The sequence below is a fragment of the Falco punctatus genome, assembly GCF_963210335.1.
Source record: "Falco punctatus genome assembly, chromosome: 21".
In the NCBI taxonomy this organism is placed as follows: Eukaryota; Metazoa; Chordata; class Aves; order Falconiformes; family Falconidae; genus Falco; species Falco punctatus.
In genome coordinates this window covers 280106-300941 of record NC_137601.1, presented here as the reverse complement: position 1 = coordinate 300941, position 20836 = coordinate 280106, and the positions used below count along the sequence as shown (strand labels likewise).

Below are 20836 nucleotides of genomic sequence, written 5' to 3'. Positions count from 1 at the left end.
TGAATATTAGGAATGATTTTTAGTCCAGCAGAAGTCCAGCTTCCCCCCCTTGCACCTGACACCCAGAAGCGGCAAATAACCAGACAGAGAATGTTACAGCACATAAATATTTTTACTTCATCTAAAACCGTAAGAGAAGAGAGAAAAGCAGTCAAGCTGGTGCAAGATGCTGTGGGGCAGACATGGCTCCATTTGTCAGCCACTGATACCCCAGGTTGGGGGTGACCACGTGGGACGCTGACCCACAGAGACACTCAACCCTTCAGCATCACCAAGGATGGAAGGAAAGGCCAGAAAGGCCAACTAGGACTTCAGTAGACAGAAGTCCTCCAAAGTGCTGGAAATAGGGATCTTTGAGACATGAAACTTGTGTTTGGGAGAGCTTCAGGGACACAGTGTGATCTGGGACCCCTCACTCCACACCAGGAACCAGGGATGAATACTCTCCCCTTTGAATGAGACTGCTGGGAAAGTGAAGATCAGGGCCCTCTTATCTGCATCAAAAAATGCCACCTGACCCTTTTCATAGTCCAGGGAGACCCGAACCCTTCTGGGGACCTGGATCTGGTATAGCGGGATACGCTCGAGGGAGGTGAGCGCCCAAAACTGACCCTCACAGAGACCCATAGACCAGAGCTCCATCTCAGAGCTCACAGCAGTCTCCTCCTTCCTCTTCAGGGACTCCCTGGCCACCCCCACGGCCCAGGAGCCTGGGGGTGACACCTCCACATCCCAGCAGAATCTCCCTGAAGTGATGCCCTCGCAGCCCAGCACATAGGGATCTGTGCCAAACCCCTCAGCAGATGGGTCCTGCTGGGCATCTTCCCACCTCACGCTCCTCCTGTCTTCAGACACGACAAGCTGGGGGTGAGCTGTGGATGGATCCAGGGTCACCTTCACTGCAAGGGGCAGAGAGTAGAGCATCAAAGGAAACCAAACCATTTCCCACGGCTCCAGGTTCTGCTTCGCTGCTGGGGCTGAGCAGGAAGGTCCTGTAGCATCACCCATCCCGTGGCTTGGGACACTCTGCCCTTGCAGCAAAGGCAGATGTTGCTTTCCCCATCCCACATGACTCAGGGTGAGCATCAGAAGAAGCTTCCCAAGAGAGCAAGAGAACAAGCTCCAGGACAGATGAGTAGGAGACACCTCCCCCTGCTTTTTTTTGTGTGCCCAAAATGCCAAAACGCACATTGGCCCCTGAACATACTGATGTGAGGGGCAGAGCCAGTCTTCATGTAGCTTAGCAGCTCCATCAAAGGAATGAATCCAACAACATTATGGTGAAGATTCCCTTACCCCTAATGGTGTTTTTGCCTCCCCTCCCATTCATTGTTTTGTTCAGACACAGCAGCATCTTCCCCCAGACGGCCCTCCAACTCATGGCCCATCCCAGGCTGGGCTCAGCCTTCCCTTGGTCCTTCCCACTCCCTCATGTCCAGGAGGTGTGGACTTACTCTTTTCAGGCAACTCAAACATCAGGACATCTAAAGAGGGGAGAAGAGAGACATCAGTTGATATAACATGCAGGTATCAGCATGAACATTAAAACAGAGAGATTCTGCCATGCTGAGATCACACATATAATCACATTAATAATATTTAATACAATCTACACTCCAAGTAAATCAATATAATTCATGTTCACACAGGTATTGCTCCATTTCCCCACCCCAGCCCACGCTCAATACCTTGGAAGCTCTTCAGAATCTCCTCTACAGCGATATTTTTTTCCCTGAAGTGACTGATTTTCTTTTCCTGCTCTGAAAGAAGCAATGGCAGCTGCTGGAAATTTTCATTTTGAAACCTAGAGAAAGAGGCCAAGAATGAAGAGGTAAGGATGCATCTCCTCTGAGAGAGACCAAATGAACCCGTAGGCTGGAGGAAGTGCTGCAGGCTTTCATAAACCTGATGTATGGTCAATGACGGGTAGAGACACCTTTGCTCAGAGATCTGTCCACAAAGCAAAATATTTGGCCTCTGGGTGAGGCCAAACACAAGGTCCAACCTCCTCTTCCCAGCCTGGGGTGAGAGGAGAAGCTCAGGAAGGCCCATACCTGTTCAAGGTGCTTCGGATGTCCTGGAAAGGAGAGAGGGAAGAGGAAACTCAGTGAATGGGTCTTGGTAGCAAAACACCTACTGAAACACCAACAGCATGGATCTGGCTTTGGAGCAGAGCACAGTCCAGGTTTGCCTGCATCAGCAGGCAATGCCCAGGGCCAGACCACAGCTTGGATCCAGGCTGTGATAACCTGGCTCCATTCCCTTCTCCCTCACCTGCAGAAATTTACTCGCTGGTTGCTGGCACTTCTCCTCCATCTCCTGGATCAATGTGTCTAGGCAAGAGATCTCCTTTGTCAGGCTCGTGATGTTTTCTTCCTGCATTTTCTCAATGTCCCTCTCCAGGACTCCCAGCTGAGCCAACAGATCACGGGCATGGTCCTCCAGGAAGAGGCGCAACCCTTCGAATGTTGAGAAAACCCTCTGCCGCTCGGCTTTGGTCTTCTCCTGCAAGGAGGGGGCACAAGGGAAGAGATTGGGGGGGGCGGGGAGGGTGCAGCAAGGTCTAATGCATGCCAGTGACTGCAGATCTAGAGTCAACGTCTCTAGTATGGTATATCCTATAGAGATATATACTGCTTTGCACTCAGCAATTGAGTCCCTGGCAGGGCTCCAAGCTTGATCTGTTATTTTTTTCCTACAAGTCAGGGAAAAGCCAGGCAGCGTTTGGTTTGGTGCCTGGAGAAGGACCCCAGGCCCAAGGCAAAGCAGGACAATCTCCCGCACAGCATCTCATCTAAAGCCAAACATCCAGGCCCTCATCCCCCCTCATAAAAACATTTACCAAGTACTCCCAGTTCCTCCTCATTTCAACATCTCGAAAACCCAGGAGTTTGTCTCTGTCTTCTTTCAGGGCTTGAAGGCGAGCCTGGATTTGCCCCTGAGGGAAGAAAAAAAAAATAATAACGAATCCTTGTCACTGGAGATTGGAATAGCCTAAAAAAAATAAAAAAAAAAAAAATCCTCAGGGGAGGAGATTGCACTGTGGTCAACTCCAGACCTTTTCCTTGTGTCCCTCTTGGTCGGGAAGGGTCCCGAGCTGAAGATTTAAAGCTTTCCATGCTTTAAATTCCACATAGTGCAGAAAGCTTTCTGCACCAGCTCTTGCCTGCATCAGATCCTTTCTCTGAGCTGATATAACTCACTGATGCAGCAAGACAACGCGTTCTTTTTTATTTGCCCACGTTCCTGCCAATTTAGAGAGCATCCTGGGATCAGCAGATACCCAGAAAGCACCAGAGCTGGACAAAGGCTTGAATTTTGCAGCAGGGAAGAGAAGATTAAACTTCATCCCTTCAGCCACAGAGCATCGGGCTCTTAGATGAGAACTGAGACCACGGAAGCAGTGGCGCGTGGTCTACACTGTCATTTTGAAAAAGGCCAGTTCGCTCTGGGTGAGGAGTGGAGGCAAACACCCCAGGAGGGGCAACATTTCTGCCCCCAGCCTACTGCCCTGGGTGATGGCTAGATGTTTCACAGCCTGATGGTGACATGCTGCTAGGGGAACATCAAGCCCTGACGGTGCTGGTCTGGCTCCTAGTGCATGCCTAGATGGAAAAAATCCTCTTTACCTTGTATTCCTGGACAGCATCCTGCACTGGAAGCATCGTGTGAGACCGGTGCAGTCGGGACTCCCGGCAGACCACACAGATGAAGGCTTCATCATCTTTGCAGAAGACTTTCAGAGGTTCCTGGTGCCTCTCGCATCCTTCCACCTCAACCGTCTCCCCTCTGGCCGCCTGCGAACTCAGCCGCTTAGCTATCTCAAGCACCCGCGCCAGCTCTCTGCTGGGCCGTAGGTTTCTCTCCGGTGCCGTTTCGTGGCACTGTGGGCAGGAGAAATTTGCCGTGGACCACTCCCAGCAGCGGGTGATGCACGCTCGGCAGAAGTTATGACCGCAGTGGATGGAGACAGGGTCTCGGAAATATTCTAGGCAGATGGAGCAGAAGGCTTCGCTGGGGAGCCCTGTGGTGGGGCTCGGCACAGCCATGGGGCCCCCGAAGATGTGAGCTGTGAGACAGCAGCCACTTTCATTTTCCTCTGAGCAAGGAAAAGGCGTTTCCTTTCCCGCCACCCCCAGGGCGGGCAGAACCAAAGCTGAGCCTGAGTGGGAAGGGAGAAAGCCAGTGATGGCCAAAGTCTGCCTGGTTACATCGCCCAAGGTGGTCCCCATCCCCAAAATAGCTGGTACCTGTGAGTGGTTTCCTGGTACCCCCAGCCTGGCAGGGAGGAAGGCTGGGGAAAGTGAGCCCTGCCGGGTCTGAAGATGAGACCCACACCCTGGCAGGGAGCTGGACACAGAAACAAAGACCATTTGGGGAGGGGGCTTGGCATGGAAAAGATAGGGAAGAGCATCCATGGAAAAGGTGAGGCTGAAGGGTAGCTTGGGAAGGAGGTTGCATGTCATGGGGAGGGTGAAGAAGAAGGAACCAAGCCAGAAGTGGGGGCTGATGGGCACCCACATGGAGTGGGAGAAGGGTCCCAGGGTGGGGAGGGGGTTTGGTCCTCCCCTCAGCACCAAATCAATGCTGCTGGCAGGCATGAGGCCAGCATCGGTTCTGCCTTTGCAGCAAAGGGTGCCCAAGGTGGGGGGAAAAGCAGAAAAAGGAGGTGGGAAATTGGAGCCCATCCAGCTCCCTCTGATCACAGGAAATCTGCAGCCACCTCTTCCCCATTTCTGTCAGATCCCCCCTCCCTCCAGCTTCAGGCTTCAAACTGCTCCCTGCTTCTGCATTCCAAATCAGGATCAATTTCCAAGTCCCGGCTAATTAGCTAATTATCATAGTATTTCTCCAGGCACTGATAGATGCCAGCACCCCAGGGATTCCACTTCCAGCACAAAGGGGGCTAGATGCCACAGCCAAGAGCAACCTCATCTCCTGCCTCCCCGGTGGGAAGGGCAGCACTTAGTCTTTGCATCCCTCTGGGGAAGTCTTGTCTGCACTATGTGGGGCTTTGAACCGCTTTAACCTCTGAGCCATCCTTTTGAACTGACCCATTTGTAGCTTTGGCCATCACCATCTCACCTTCCCCAACCTCTGCACAGTCAGGCATCAAGCAGCCTGAAAAAAAAACACCCAACCTTTCCCAATGGACCTATTTTTCAGCCCAAACTGTTCCCCTGAAAGCCAGACCTACAGGGATAAAAACACCCCTTTCCCTGGTCTGTATCCAGATTTAACCTTGAAGCTGTGGGAAAAGGAGGCAGAAGCAAAACCACACAATGCAAGAAAGGAGGAAACTGAGACAGGGTGGTTTGTGCCTGACGGTTAATTCTGGTTGCCCCATATCTACCTCTTGAAGCAATTCAGCAGAATGTCACAGAAAAACCCTTGATTACTAATTTTCTTTTTCCTCTTGCACAAAGACAATGAGCAAATGTCCTCCTGTCTTTCAAAACAGAGCCTCCAGCTCCACCTTGGGACCACACTCATTAATAGTCCCCGTTGGTTACACACAGCCAATGAAGGGCTCGTTTGGAGAGGAGTGTCATTATTTTTAACTCGTCTCATGCCCAGCCCAGTTTACTGCTTAGACAGCTATAATGCAAGATTTTAACTGTAAAAAAAAAAAAAAAAAAAAAAATCCTGTTGATATTTAAGACCAAGTTCAGCATCATCTAGACACAGCAAGCAAATTTTTGCCCATGTCCCAGTCTCTCCCTTAGCACACCCCCTCAACACCCCTCTTTTCTCCATCCTGGCAGCACCAAGCCTCTGCTAAATTTTCTCAGGGAATAAAATTTCCTTACCGAGGGCACTACAGTAAAGAATCACCAAGGGATGGATCAGCAAAGTCCACGGCTGTGCATAGGTCCTCCTCCAAGGCAGCTTGCAAAAGGACTGCCCCCCAGGACTGAGCTTAAAGAGAGGCCATGGGCAGGGGGTAGGAGCATCCCAAGTGGAGCTGCTTAAATGCTCCTCAGTGGCCCCAGGGCCTGGAAACATCAAATTATGTTGATGGGTTTGGAGATCCTTTTCCAGGCACACCAAGCTCTGCTTCGAGCCCCAAAAAGCAAAGCTGCTGCAAGTAGTTGCCACGAGATTACTCCAGTTGTGTGGTGCATGTATTTAACTGGGGAGGAAACGTGACTTTTGGTGTTGGGGCAGAGGTGCTGATGCTGCCAGGGCTTGTGAGACAGCAGGAAGAAGAGCAGGAGAGAAACCAATGTCCTAGATGCAGAAGTCAAAGTTAAGCAGTTCCTCAGGGGTATCCGTCACAACACCAGTCTCTCTGCATATCTCATTCTCCATTAAATCAACCCTTAAGTCCAGATTAACAAAAAAAAAAAAAAAAAAAAAAAAAAAAGATGCCTTGACTATGAAACCAAACCACAGGTTTCAGTGTGAGTGTTTGTGTGCACAGAGCTCTGCACTGGAAAATCATGACCCCCAAAACCACTTGCAACCAAATAACGGTGGATGTGTTATTTACTGATTTGCTCAGGACAATGTGTCACTTCGTTACTCAGCCTCAGCCCAATGCAAATAAGTTCTGTTCGCTTCAGCGTGCAAAGGGCTTCAGAGCAGGAGCAGGTCTTCCACGTGCCATAGCTTGATGGTCTGTGGGATTGAATGGCTTAGGGGTTTCTAGTCAAAGAGGAAGGAGAACGATGTTGCTGTCCCTCCAGGAGAGGGATGGAGGAAAGGAGGACGTTTACTGCTTTGATGTTATAAATCCTGGTTTGGGATGAAGTCTTGGTGGATCTGGGGGCTCATTGCTACAGCCCAAGGCCAGGGGCTTTGCAGGAAAACCAGAGGTGCTGAGGATTTAAAAAACTGATGATGCACAAAAAGCATCCAACTGACTGTGCAAGGTCAGCACAGCTGGAGGAAAGTGACGTTGCAAATTGAAAAGCAGCCATGGGAGGGGAGATTTCCATTGCTGAAAAGATTTTCCTGAAATGTCACCTTTTTTTCCCCAAAATGCAGTGGCTGAGGGCTGAAGGATACTCTCCTGCAGTGCAGTGGGATCTTGGATGAAGGAGAACTTGTTTCTGAGCAGATTGAGTGAGGGGTGCAGCTGGTCATGAAGTTATTTCGTTTACAGCGTGGAAGAAAATCCTTTCCTCTCTTTAACTGCAGGCAAGCTTGGAGCAAAAGGAAAATTAAAAATAAGAGGGTGCCATGGTAATTAGCTGCTGCTTGACTCCAGGCTCAGCCCTGAACCGTGGAAGAAATGACATCCTGTTTAAAAGGAGAATTGAAAGTAACGATAAAAGTATTTATAGATGCACATACACACGCAGAAGTGAGGATGCTGGTGGGCTGGTGGTGACGCCAGCAGTGGGGTGTGCTAAATAATAAAGAGCTGAAATGAGCAACGAAGGATGTGCCTCAGCGGTTTACCATGAAGAAAGGAGACTTATTTGTGACAGGGGGCTTGCTTAAGCTCCATCCCCATGGCCATGCCCTTCAATTAATAAATTTAATGCACATTTATTAATGACCAATGAAACCAGTGTGGCTTCTGAGTGCCAGACCCCATGGGGGAGGCTTGGGGCAGGGGCTTCTTCTCAGTTTGCCTGAGTATTTTTTGGGGGAAGAAGGGTGATACAAAAGCTGCAGGTGGATCTTGAACAAGCCAGGAAATTATGAAGGATGTTTATTTTCCATTTAACCTCTTTTCAACCCACCAGGATCCCTGTGGAAAAGGCGATTCTCCCTTCCCCTCTGCAGCTGCTCAGCACAGGGTTTTGCTCCACAGCCATCATGACCTGGAGAAAACCTCATTGCATCTTAGCAGTAAATCTCTTCCGCCGCTTGCTTTCACCTCCCTCGGGGCCTGAGACACCTGCAGGAAGGGGAACAGTCAGCAGGCAAGACCTGCTGGGGCGGAAAGCGAAAGCTACCCCGTCATCCTCGCCGCCAAGACCATGGCTGCAGACAGCCCTGCTGAAAGTTTCCGTGATGAAGCCTCCTGCTCTATCTGCCTGGGCTTCTTCCAAGACCCTGTCTCCATCCATTGTGGACACAACTTCTGCCGGGCGTGCATCACCCGCTGCTGGGAGGAAGCTGAGGAGAATTTCGCCTGCCCTCGGTGCAAAGAGACAGCCCCACAGAGGAACCTGAGACCCAACCGGGAGCTGGCAAAAATCATTGAGATAGCCAAGCAGTTGAGCTTGCAGGCAGCCAGAGGAGGGGCAGGGGGGGAGAGGCTGTGCGAGAAGCACCAGGAAGCTCTGAAACTCTTCTGTGAGGAGGATCAGACCCCCATCTGCCTGGTTTGCAGAGAGTCCCAGGCTCACCGGGTCCATGCCGTGGTCCCCATCGAGGAGGCTGCACAGGAGCATAAGGTGGGATGTGCGTGGCGTGGGGATCAGGGAGGAGGAGGGGACCAGGTCAGAGAACTGCCCTGTGGGTTCCTCTGCTTGCAGAAATCTGGATATCTGCCTTCTGCATCGTGGTTGGAGCATTGAATTACAGCGACCTCAACCCTACCTGCTCTGTGCACCCCCTCGTTTACATTGCTGGTCACCCTTTCTATCTTGAAGCTTCCATTCCTGCATCATAATGGTGTCCTCATATAAATCCTGTTGGAAAGGAGCCCAGGAGGTCATCTAACCCAAGCTCCTGCTCAAAGCAGGATCAGCTGTTCTGTCTCGGACATTTGGGGCGCAGGACATGCTGCGTGTAGATGTACAGGACAGAATTTGGTCTTACGGTGCTGGTTTTTCCAACACGTCGGTGGTCTGGGCTCCAGTTCTCACTGGAGCTGTGTGATGTAACCTGGGTCTCACCACACAAGGGTGATGGAGGGTATGGTCTCCTCACCATAAACTGGCTTGAGTGTCCCCTCCAGAATTTGAGAATGTGACCATAAGCACATTCCTGGGCAGCTGAAGTGAGTAAACAGCCTGAGGTTATAACTTCTGGGGCAGCTGAGCCTGGGCAGATGCCAGCAGGGTGTCCCCAGCCATCTAAAGCTCCTTTTCTGCTGAGTTGGTCCTTTGCCCAAGTCTTCTCCAATCTATGCCGTGAATTTCACCCTGGTTGTTGGAGAAAGCAAGCTGTTCTGGCTGTCCTGCTCTGCCAGAAATCAGGGTTTACGAATTCCTAGAGCCAGATTATTGCGTTATTAAGCAAGGAAGAATTTGAGTTTGTAGGGGATAAACCTGTATAGCTGAGATGAGGGCAGAGGGCTAGACCAGCTAGAGGAAGAAAATGCGCCAACAAGTTGTTTCTTCTCCACTCAGGAGAAATTCCAGGCTCACGTGCAGATCCTGAGGGACAGGAGAGAAAAGCTGCTGGGGCTGAAGATGGCTGAAGAAAGGAAAAGCCTGGACTTCCTCGTAAGTGTCTGTCCCTGGGCGGCATTGGCTTTCTCCCTCTCCTTTTGGTTGTCCCTCTGGCCATGACAACGTATGTGGAGACACAAGATGTGCCATGGCCAAAGATCACATTTCCACAGTCACTTGCACATGCACGGAAGGTCCTCTCCACTGGGGTGAGGTCCGGGCACTGGTGACAGCCTGTCACTGGGGTAGATTAAAAACCGTTCCCTTTTCCCCCACGTTTCCTGCCTCTTGTATGCATTAGCAGGCTGGGAGCATGTGTTGGATTTTGCCAGGTTATTGCTGATCATCTTCTTCCCCAGCTTGCTCACAAGTGGGGCATGTTCCTAGATTCCCCCTATTAATACACACAGAAAATGGGGCTCACCCAATTGCATCTTTTTGTCTTGTTTTCCCTTTCCCTGACGTCTTTTTTTCTGACTAATCTGTTTATGGTTTTATTTTGATATGGTTTATCTCCCCTTGTTGTTCTAAGGTCTGGAGCATTTCGGGTACAAAGATTGTAGTCCATGCAAAATGTTCCTTGCCAGCAACTTCAGCCTAGAAATGGCAACCCCCCCCCCCCCTAACAAATAAAAAAATTTAATATCATATTAATTATTCTTCTGCTCTGCAATGGGCACCGGAACTTACGGCTGTGTTATGAGTCATCATGTCAGATCAGTTCTGTTGCAATTTTTCTTGACCATTTCTGTTCCCAGCCCTGCCTTTCCCTTGTGTGCATTGGTTCTTATTGCAGGAACAAGTGGAAACGGAGAGGCAGAAGGTTGTGTCTGAAGTCAAGGAGCTGCACCAGTTCGTGGAGGGACAGGAACGTCTCCTCTTGGACCGGCTGACAAAGCTGGACCAGGAGATTATGAGGAGACAGGAGGAGATCATCAACAGGCTTTTGGAGGAGGTCTCCTCCATTGGCAAGCAGATCTGTGAACTGGAGGAGATGTGTCAGCAGCCAGTGTGTGAATTCCTGCAGGTGAGACCCTCTGAAGACCACCAGCTTTGGACACCACCGGTGTCACCAGTCCAGGAGTCAAATTAGTTCTAAATACTCCTTTTAAAATTTTCTTTTAAAATGTATCTTTCAAAGCTTCTTTTTTTTTTTTCTTTTCTTTTTTTAAATTATTTTCTGCAATGATCACAACTGTCCACTTGAATATTTGAAATCAACCGCCGCCTCTTTAAATCACTATTTACATGGGTATGAGATTCATCCATCTGATTGAACGTGTCTACATACAAAACAATTGTCCAGGTTCCTTCACAGTGGAGAAACACTCAGGCACTCATCTCATCTTCATCCAAACCCATCACCTGCACCCACCTCCAGGCTCTAATTAACGCTTTTTTGAAACATTTAAACATGCTGAAGCAGTGGTGTGCATTAGAAGTAATAACACCTGTACTGGAAGAGTGGGGACGTGAAAGGTGGTGGGTGATGGCAGATAACTACGATGAGCTGCTCTTTAAGTGATGTTGCCATGAGCTCACCTAACTCCCCAGCAGACCTGCAAACGCTCTGCAGGCAGACCAGCGTGAAGGCACTCGTTTGAGACCCATAATTCAGACAGAGCAGTGCCTAGAGTACATCACCCCACGCTCCTGCGGTAGCTGCTTGTTGTTTACCATCATGACTTTGCTCTGACCTAATGCTCTATCTCTCATCTTTTCCTTGTAGGACAGCAGAAACATCTTGAGCAGGTTTGCAGCTCCTTTCATGCGTTCTTGTGATGTTAATGTTTATCTCTATGGTGGTGACACTGATGGACTCCGAAACCCCAACAACTTATGATCCCTGTATGCTAGGGACTGTAGAGACATATAGGACACAACTAGGACACTGCAAAAGGTCCAAGTAGGATGCTGAAGACCAGGGAAAGGTATCAGATGGGATGATGGTACCTCCAGCCTTGCTGCTGCTTTCTTCTCTATAGTCCATGCAAAACTACCTGCTCCTGAAGGGCTGAGCTTTCACTCCTTGCAAGCACACCAAAAATAGCAAGCCAGCAGCTAAAAATACACAGATGTTTAAATGCCAAGGAACACATCCAGGTGGAAGGGAATCCAGTATGAACTTCCAGCCCTATAGCAGACCTTTTTCATGTCCTCTTTGGACACGGATCGAGAAGGTGGGTTATTGGAAAGACAAAAGCAAGGAAGGAAAGGCATTTTTTATTGCCTGTGGTTCCCCGTGATATAGGGTGCTACTGGTCATGAGAGAAAGCCTTTACTATCCAGGGACTCTTCACTGGTGTTTGGGAACAACATGCTTACTGTGGGTCAACAAACTCTTCTCTGGGAGCTTATTAATGATTGCCTCAGGACCAAGCCTTTGCTTTAGTCCTACTATTACCTATTTCCTTCTAAGAGAATCCAGCTGAAAATTGATCAGTGCATAATGACAATTATGAGTGAAGGAAGTATTATTAGAAAAGTCTTCCTTCTTTCCAGGCTTGAGAAGGACAGTGCCCAGAAGCCAGCAGAGACATCACCTGAGCTGGGAGAGGAACCCACTGGTCTTCCTCAGAAAAATATTGCCCTCAAAGAGATGCTGATGAAATTTCAAGGTACAGAGCAACTGGGAAGGAGGAGGGTTTGAGAATGTGTAAGGAAGCTAGGTAGGAGTCCTGGTGGAATGCTGTGGAGGGAGACTCCCAACGCACCCTGCAGAGCTATAGCCACATTAGCATAGCCAGAAGTAATTGCTGTTGTTGATTACTGAGAGAGGGCATTCTTCCCTCCCGGCAGCGCTCTCTGGGGTGCTGGGTGATCTCACGAAGGCTCAGCGTCACGTTTGGGAATCACCTCTCTGAATGAGACCAAAGATGAAAATTGCAAATATTTCCACATGGGAAGTCATGAGACACCTGAGGATTTCTTCCCTCTTTTCAATGGCCGGGAGACTCCCAGCAAAAATGGAAAGCCTTACCTTTACTCTAAATCAAATTCCCTTCATGCAGCTGTCTTTTCTACTATTCCAACCTTGCTCACAGGCATAAAACCATTCCTGCTCAGCTCCGGCAAACAAGGACTGGGAGCTGGAGCATCCCAAGGGGAAAGATGGGGAAAATGTGTCCGTAATGCCCTTGAGGAATAAGCTGCACTTGCAATGCTCATCTTCTCTCTATCCCCAGTAAGTCTGACATTGGATCCAGAGACAGCGCATCCCCGGCTGGTCCTGTCTGAGGATCGCAAGCGTGTGAGATGGGAAGACACCCGCCAACCTGTACCTGACAACCCCAAGCGCTTCGACTCATCTCGCTGTGTCTTGGGCTGTGAGGGTTTCAGCACGGGGAGGCATTACTGGGAGGTGGAGGTGGGCGATGGGGAAGCCTGGGCAGTTGGGGTGGCCAAGGAGTCAGTCAGGAGGAAAGGACGGATCAGCATCAACCCCAAGGTGGGGATCTGGGCTGTGGGGCAGTGTGGGAGCCAGTACCAGGCTCTCACCTCTCCTACCATCCCCATCTCCCTGATTGCTGCCCCCAAAGTGATTGGGGTTTACCTGGACTATGAGGCAGGGCGAGTGGCGTTTTTTGACTCCAATAATGAAGCACCAATCTTCACCTACCCCCTGACATCCTTTGCAGGGGAGCAAATCCTCCCTCTGCTCTGCCTGGGGAGGGGGTCCCAGTTCACACTCTCCCCCTGACCCAACCATGGGACAGCATCTGCTTGGGTGCCACTCTTGCCAGGGTCTAGGGAGATGGTAGAGGGGTCATCACCCCAAAGATGGCTTTTGGGAGCACAAAGAATGTGCTACCTGGGATGGAAAATTCTCCTTTCTCCATCATTTTTGTCAGCAAGAAGCATCGGTTGGTCCAGAGCTTGTATGGGAGAGCGGCTGCTCTGCTCCCCAAAATAACATCTGTCATCGGACAGCTCTGCCAACAATGCCACCCTGGTGCATCCATGCCCATAAACCCCTTCCAAAAACCTCTCTGTTGGATGACAGGGATAGAGCTGAGCCTAGCACACTGGTTCCCAGTTCCTCTCCCTCCGCCTTCCCTGACTGATCTTGCATTCCTGCTCTTTGCTGGACCCTTTCTTTGCCTCGCCGAGCTTTCAGTTGTGCAACTGAGCATAGATGCTGTGGATGACGATGCAGCAGCCTGGAGGACTGCATGATGACTTCTAGTTTTATGCGGACAAGGTGGTAATAATCACAGGTGAGGCAGGCAAGACCTGATCTGGTGGAAGGGTGCTTTAAATCATCCAAAGTACCTCTGTCCCTGTGAGCTTGTGTTGGATCAGTGCTTGGTGCTGCATGATGTCCACACCACTGGGTGTTGTAAGGACTCACCTCTTCATATGCGTCCATCCAGGCTACGGTCCCTCCAGGGTCAGTGGAGAACGGTGGCAAATTGTAATTTATCTCACCTAGAAATGGCTCAATGAGTGGATGTAAGAGTATTTCCTTCTCCCCACTGATTACAGAGGGAGCCCAGATTAACTAGGTGGCATGGAGACATGCCCAAAACCAAGAGAAATAAATCTTCCCCAAGGCAGAGATGGCTTTAACCTCTTATTGAGCAACAGCTTTGGGCTGAGCTGTTGGATAATGAGTATTTAGGGGTGTAAGGAGGAACCTGAGAGGGATGGAGGGTGTTCACAGGAGCATTTCGTAATGGATGGAGTCAGTGTTTTCAGAAATCCAAACCACTTTGTAAGGATGTGCCTTTGATCGCTTGAAAAGCTTTGTTTGCCTCAGCTGCCAAATGCAAACTATGGAAATGAGAATAAGAAATTGCCTCCTTTGCAGCCTGGTGTGGTTATTTTGTCTGGCACTTCAAGGGCAGCGACTGGGAACCTCTGCAAAATCCCCAGCTGGGCAGAGCAAGGTCTTCTGTTAGTGATAAGTGCTCCTGCATCCCACGGTAGCACTTCTGCTTAAATTCCCAAGAGTTTCATAATTAGGAGCCAAATTCATAATTCATAATTCATAATTAGGAGCCAAAATGCATTTCAGCAGCTTGGCCTTAAATAGCAGCAGATGATTGAGGATGTTCTCATAGGCCTTCACACAGCCAGGTATATGCAAAACCCTTCTGGAAGCTGCCGCACACCCCACAATTTTTTTTTTTTTTTTTTAATGCAAAGAACAGCTCTGCTTGTTTGCTTTGCATAGGCAGGAGAATCCACAGCACGAGCAGTACAGCCAGAGTGCAACAGCAAGGTGGTGCACCCCAGGGAGAGCACACCCAGGATGAGCAACTCCAAACTGGTTCCCAGTAATGAGCTGCATGCAAGGAGAGCAAGGGGTGGTCCTTGCTCCCTTTCCCTCCAAGAAACACCTGGATTTGGGTAAATCGGATCACGGGGTGGCCATCATTCCCCGAAGGGAAGCCACAGGGTGGCTGCTTGGGACAACCTTTCTGCATGAGCTGCATCGATGGGTGGATGAGGTGGAGTGCAGTGAGGACAGGGGAAAAGGACCGAAAATAAAAGGGAAACAGGTCAAAGAATTGCAAAGATTAGTCCTGGTTGCGATCCAGAGCTGTGCGGGGTCTCACTTACGGCCTCCCTGGTGGTCTAGTGGTTAGGATTCGGCGCTCTCACCGCCGCGGCCCGGGTTCGATTCCCGGTCAGGGAAGATGCTTTTTTCCCCCGACCAGACCGTGATTTTTTTGTTTTTGAAAAACCCTTTTCTATTATAACAAGACCCTCCCCCCCCCCCCCAAACATTCCTTACCGCCTCTTTTTGCTTCGATACCTCCTCATACGTGCACACCTCCCTCGGCGGGATGTCCCCCCTTTCACACCTGTTACAGGCATCCCTAAAGCCATTTGATAGCTTGTTGCAGCCCAGCCGCACCACTTTTATTTAGCAAGGGTATTGTTTATTTATGAGTATTATTTACTAAATAGACGTTTTCTTTAATATGGATAGTACCTAGGAGTATTTATCTGAACCATGCAAAAACCTGGGAGAAATTGGAAAGACAGGATTTTACGAAAAAAAAAAAAAAAAAGGGGGGGGGGAATAATACTTAAAAAAAGGAATAGAATAAATAATAGAAAAGATAAATTAAAAAATAAGTAAAGGAATAAGTAGGAAAAGGAATAAGTGAAAAAAGGAATAAAAAAGGAATAAATTAAAAAGAAATAAATTAGAAAAGGAATAAATTAAAGAAGGAATAAGTAAAAAAACCACCCCAAAACCCCCGGAAACCAGCTCGCCAGAACAAGGAAGGGAAAAAAGGAATAAATAGCAAAAAAGATAAATTAAAAAATAAGTAAAGGAATAAGTAGAAAAAGGAATAAGTGAAAAAAGGAAGAAAAAAGGGATAAATTAAAAAGAAATAAATTAGAAAAGCAATAAATTAAAGAAGGAATAAACAAAACAAACCACCCCAAAACCACGCAAAGCAGCTCGCCAGAACAAGGGAAAACAGGAAAAGAAGATGGGTGTTTCTGCCCGGTTTCGAACCGGGGACCTTTCGCGTGTGAGGCGAACGTGATAACCACTACACTACAGAAACTCCGGTTGCTACAGGCCCCTTTCTGCCCTCGCTGTGACTGCACCTGCCCGCACATTCCTCCCTGCACAAAGAGCTCCGAGACAGCCCAAACCCGCTGCTTTCAAGGGGCTGCTCCTAAACCCCCACCTTATTCTGGGGGGCTACGTGGCTAATTTCCAGAAAAGCTGGTTTCACCGCGGAGGTGTGCAAAAAAAAAATAATCCTGGACGCGGTAAAAAAAAAACCCAAAACTAGCCCTTCTGTAGTCTTCGTACTCCGTAAGTGGGTGAAAAGGCCCGTCTAATGATTTTTGAGGGGTGATCACAGCGTTGGGCTGCTTTCAGGCCGGAGGGAGCAGCTCGAAGAGGAAAATGAATTTTTTCAGGAATGTGCCCAATAAAACGATACCTGTCAGGAGTGGGATTTGAACCCACGCCTCCACACGGAGACCAGAATACCCAACTGTAGGAAGGCAGAGCCTTGAGTCTGGCGCCTTAGACCACTCGGCCATCCTGACGGCGGCTAATTCTTGTTAAAAAGGGTAATATAGCGATACTAAAAAGTAAAGTGGGGGTTTTTTTGTGTGTGTGTATGTTTTTGGTGGGTTTAATTTTTGTGCGAAGGGAGGCGCTTGCAGTTGTTATCAGCGGGGGAGCACTGAAAAATCGGGAGTTATTTTCAACCGAATCGCGCTAACTTGAGGGTTGGTTAAAAAAAATTCGGCCGCCCAACGTGGGGCTCGAACCCACGACCCTGAGATTAAGAGTCTCATGCTCTACCGACTGAGCTAGCCGGGCGCTTAGGAAGCTCTTTTCTGTCCTCGTTTTGGTGTGGGATTCGAGTGGTTCCATATCCTCTTCCCTGCCCACATTCTGGCTGAGAAGGTAGTGAAACGCCCCAGCAGAGAGATTTTTTTGGAAAGGCTGAAAAATCTCCTCACCCAGGGCCCCCGATGCAATTTTGGCAACATTTATGCAATTTTTTTGCATATTAAATTAAACGCTTCCCGCTCGGATAAATAATTAGCGACAGCAGCAAGGGGGGGGGGGGGGGGGGGGCGGAATTCCATGTGAATTCGGTGGAAAAGATTTTTTTTTTCTTTACCCCCACACTTACTTTAATACCAAAAAGGGGTTAAGGATGGGGTACAGGTGAAGTCTGGGGGCCCCCAGAATAAGGATGTGGAGGGTTTCTGTAGTGTAGTGGTTATCACGTTCGCCTCACACGCGAAAGGTCCCCGGTTCGAAACCGGGCAGAAACAACCGCAAATCTTTTTCGCTTTTAGTCCTTGTCATTAAATTTGTGGAACAATATTCCCCTCATGTCTGGAATAGCTGCGCTTGGAAAAAAAATCTTTATTTATAGCACAAGTTGCAGAAGGGGATTTATTTTAATCTGTACGTTAATAGTTTTATATGGGGACACAGTGACAAGTTGGGCAGGGGGTTCAGCACAGCCTGGAGCCTCACTCCATCGTGGAGGTATCACTGCTCCTGTCTCCTTTTTGGGTAGGAACATGCAGGAATCTGTTAAAGTGTCTGTGTCCCCAGAGATTCCCCCCGACAAAGGGAAAGGGAGCAGATAAAATGCTCTGATAGATTTAGTCCCACCTGACCATAGGATTATTCTTGCAGAAATAGTTCGTCAGCCTTATCTTACGTGGATTTGGAATTGTCTTTTACTTTCTAGGGAAAGGCAGAAATCTAGCAAAGATGGGAAGGCATTTATAAATTCAACTTAATTTTTTAAGAAAAATTTGATTATCTTTTCCCTGACCGGGAATCGAACCCGGGCCGCGGCGGTGAAAGCGCCGAATCCTAGCCACTAGACCACCAGGGACCTGATAAATACCCAAATTCTACCAATCTGATCTTTTATTTCGGCACATTTGGCTGTTCTGGAGTTGCTGCTTCTCATCACAACAACAGCAGCTGCTTTGCTTCGACAGCAAAACTAATAAAAATTAATAAACTTAATTAAACCCGACAAAAATATTTTTTTAAAAAGAGCAAAAGTAATTAAAACCATTGGTTTTCCCCCAAACCAGCTCTCCCTGATGGTCTAATGGCTAGGATCCCGTGCTGCCACCGCCGTGACCCCGTTCCGATTCCCGGTCAGGGAAAGTGTCTCCAGAAAAAAAGCTAATTCTTTTAAAACCCAACTTTTCTTCCTCGGGGGTCCTGCAGGACTTCTCTGTGTTGAGCCATGGCTCAAATAAACTTGTTCTTCTTTTTACCCTCGAGTGCGGGTGGCTACAAAAAATGCTCATTTTCTAATGGTGATGGCTAATTTGAGGTGAATTTCGCTAGAAAAGGAGCTAGGAGAGGGTGGTAGAGACCTAGATCCATCCTGCGAGGGGTGGGTCACCCGCAGCGTCCTGTATTCGGGTTTCTGTAGTGTAGTGGTTATCACGTTCGCCTAACACGCGAAAGGTCCCTGGTTCGAAACCAGGCAGAAACATCTGGTTTTGGGGCTTTTTTGGGGTATTTTTAAAGCATCTCCTTGGTTTTTCACTCATTCATAACCTTCAGCAAAACACTGCTTCCAAACTGCAGAGCAGCAGGGCTGCAAATTAAAAAGCGTGAAGGGCCGTCCCTGCTGTTGAAACCTTAATTTCTGTATTACAATGCACACTTTTATAGATAACTTTAAATAGATCTATAATATACGTCTAAATGCCTTGATTTTTCAAAAAAAAAAAGCATCAATATTCAGCAAAGGAACTGACTCCTTTTCTTCCTCCTGGGTTTTACTGTGGAGGAACCCAACCCAAACGCAGATTTGGTGAAATGCCTGATCAGGCTGTCTGGATGGTGTGGCAGAAACAAGTGTCTTGGCTTGGTTTTTTTTTTGTGTGTTTTCAGGAAAAAAGATGAGGCTGTTTCTGCCCAGTCGTGCGCCGAGGACCTTTTGTGTGTGAGGCGAATGTGCGACTGAGTGTGCAAACCCCTTGCAGGCAGCAGGACAGCTCCATGTTTCCGGGTGATGTTCCAGAAGCTGGAGAGCGACAGGCAGAGAAAATGGGTTCAGATGAAGTGGTTTTGGGGTCTGGGCTGAGGGGAGCAATACGGGAGAGGGGGTGCATTTGCCAGAGGGGTTTGAGGTGCCTGGGAGCACCCGCTGAGGGGAACGGGGCTCACCCTATTCCAGGTATGATGCAAAGCATCGCAGTCACCCCGTTTCTGTAGTGTAGTGGTTATCACGTTCGCCTCACACGCGAAAGGTCCCCGGTTCGAAACCGGGCAGAAACATCCCCTTTTTACGTTTTTTTCCCTCGCTATCTTGCAGCTATTAAAGGAGTTGGGTCATTCTGTGTGAAGATGGGTGACCACAGAGTGTCATTTAGCTCTGGTTTGGCCAGCTGGAGAAGGGACCATGGCCCTGCCCATCGCAAAGCAGTGGCTGGGGACTCCAACTCCTTCTTTGGGGTATCTGAGGAAGGCATTGTATGGTGCATTTTCTCCCTGAAAAAGCAGTTTTAATCGGAGAATTCCCTCTGGGTGTCAAAAAGTATTATGTGTTGGGTTTCTCTTGGTTGTGTCCTTTGCTTTCACCACCCTCAGGAGATCGTGAGACGTTTAAAAGACACGTAGAGGCTGTGCTTAGGGACACGGTTTAGTGATGAACTTTACAGTTCTGGGTTAACAATCGGACTTGATCTCAAAGGTCTTTTCCAACCTAAATGATTCCACAACTCTGTGATTCTGTGAAGAAAAGTGGCCTGGATGGGTGTTGGCAAAGGGAGAGAGATAAGCCTTTGTGGTTGTTGGTCTTGGAAGATGAGGTGAAAAACCCCAAAGAAGCAAAAGGAGGAAAAAAAGGGCAAATGGATGTAGGGAGCATCATTAGGAATGGGGAAAATTCGGTGGAGCAACCTTTATTCCGGTTTTCCACAAACATGACCCCCCCCCCTCCAAGAAGGCAGGTTTCTGTAGTGTAGTGGTTATCACATTCGCCTAACACGCGAAAGGTCCCTGGTTCGAAACCAGGCAGAAACACCCCTTTTTAAGGGTTTTTTCCCCCTTTTTTACTATTTTCCATCCCTCTCTGCAACGCGCTCATACAGGACACCCACGTGCTCTTTGAGATTTAATTTAGTGGTTATTTTGGGGTGGTTTTCAACCTGGGACCCGTGGAGAGGGTGGGATGACTTCTTCAGCCATGCACATCTTTTACATCTGTAATTTTAGACATTTGCTTTCCACATGGATAGAGAGGAAAAATTTGCATTTACACCCTGCTGCTTCATCAGATCTCTTCTTTTTTTTTCCAACACCAGGCTAGATAGAGCTAAAGCAGACTCTGCTGTCACATCCTGAGCTCATGCAGAGGGGTATTGCTGTGCCTGTGGCAATCATCAGCCCTTCTTCCTAAAGTGGAAAGGCCAGCTGCCCAACTGAGGGCACTAATTAATGGCCCTGGACAGCCCCACCTGGGACACCCTGCCCATGCCTGGGAGCTCTATTTAAGCTCAGTCCTGGAGAATTCAGCCCTTTTTGCAAGCTGCTTTAGAGGAGCATCTGTGTGTGGCCGTGGATACTGCTGATCCACCTCGTGGGCTGCATTCCCAGCTTGCCCTCAGCCCTGCCTCCTGCCCCACAGACTTCTCTGCTGCCCTCACTCAGATATTGTAGGGCAAACCCTGAATAGAGAGCCCAGGATGGGAATTATCCAACATGGGGGGGTTATATACCAAGGGGGTAGAGTTCTTCTGCTGCATGATGGTGAACAACTTTGGTGCTGTCCCTACGTGATGTTGGTTTTGTTCCTGGGATGTTGCTGTTTCTTTGACTTAAGTATTGCTTAAATATTTTGTGGCTCTTCCTCTTGCATCTTTACTCCTCCATCCAGCTTGTCTCTAGCCCAGGTTGATCTCCTTCCCGTGCTTGTCTCATGGCTTAGCTTTATTTCTGGATGTTGTACCCACAGAGGTAATTCCACTATCCTCAAAATCAAGAAACCAGTTTGTTCCTTTCCCTGCAAAAAACATTTTGCACTCATTCATCCCATGAATGAGCTGGGGGGGGGGGG

General features: G+C 48.7%; 2 protein-coding genes across 2 annotated transcripts; one reads left to right on the top strand and one right to left on the bottom strand.

Annotated features, from left to right (window-relative positions):
• Positions 1-93: 93 nt before the first annotated feature.
• LOC308055974 (E3 ubiquitin-protein ligase TRIM7-like) lies at positions 94-4162 on the bottom strand. The gene is made up of 7 exons (XM_080370658.1): positions 3630-4162; positions 2843-2938; positions 2275-2505; positions 2055-2077; positions 1689-1804; positions 1455-1484; positions 94-899 (listed from the first exon to the last, which is right to left on the bottom strand). The coding sequence occupies exons 1-7, from the start codon at positions 4047-4049 to the stop codon at positions 385-387; spliced, it is 1431 nt and encodes a 476-aa protein (XP_080226784.1). The 5' UTR covers positions 4050-4162; the 3' UTR covers positions 94-384.
• On the top strand, positions 4156-20829 carry LOC308055992 (E3 ubiquitin-protein ligase TRIM39-like). Its single transcript, XM_080370713.1, has 6 exons — positions 4156-8354; positions 9255-9350; positions 10093-10323; positions 11026-11048; positions 11799-11914; positions 12482-20829. The coding sequence occupies exons 1-6, from the start codon at positions 7935-7937 to the stop codon at positions 12994-12996; spliced, it is 1401 nt and encodes a 466-aa protein (XP_080226839.1). The 5' UTR covers positions 4156-7934; the 3' UTR covers positions 12997-20829.
• Positions 20830-20836: the final 7 nt, after the last annotated feature.

Excerpts from the sequence above, each read along its gene's own strand:
- LOC308055974 (XM_080370658.1), bottom strand. The coding sequence starts at position 4,049 with ATGGCTGTGCCGAGCCCCACCACAGGGCTCCCCAGCGAAGCCTTCTGC. Across the intron at positions 2,506-2,842 it reads GGAGGAACTGGGAGTACTTG|GAGAAGACCAAAGCCGAGCG; the intron begins GTAAATGTTTTT and ends CCCTCCTTGCAG. Across the intron at positions 900-1,454 it reads GTTTGAGTTGCCTGAAAAGA|TGAAGGTGACCCTGGATCCA; the intron begins GTAAGTCCACAC and ends TGCCCCTTGCAG.
- LOC308055992 (XM_080370713.1), top strand. The coding sequence starts at position 7,935 with ATGGCTGCAGACAGCCCTGCTGAAAGTTTCCGTGATGAAGCCTCCTGC. Across the intron at positions 11,049-11,798 it reads AGCAGAAACATCTTGAGCAG|GCTTGAGAAGGACAGTGCCC; the intron begins GTTTGCAGCTCC and ends CCTTCTTTCCAG. Across the intron at positions 11,915-12,481 it reads GATGCTGATGAAATTTCAAG|TAAGTCTGACATTGGATCCA; the intron begins GTACAGAGCAAC and ends CTCTATCCCCAG.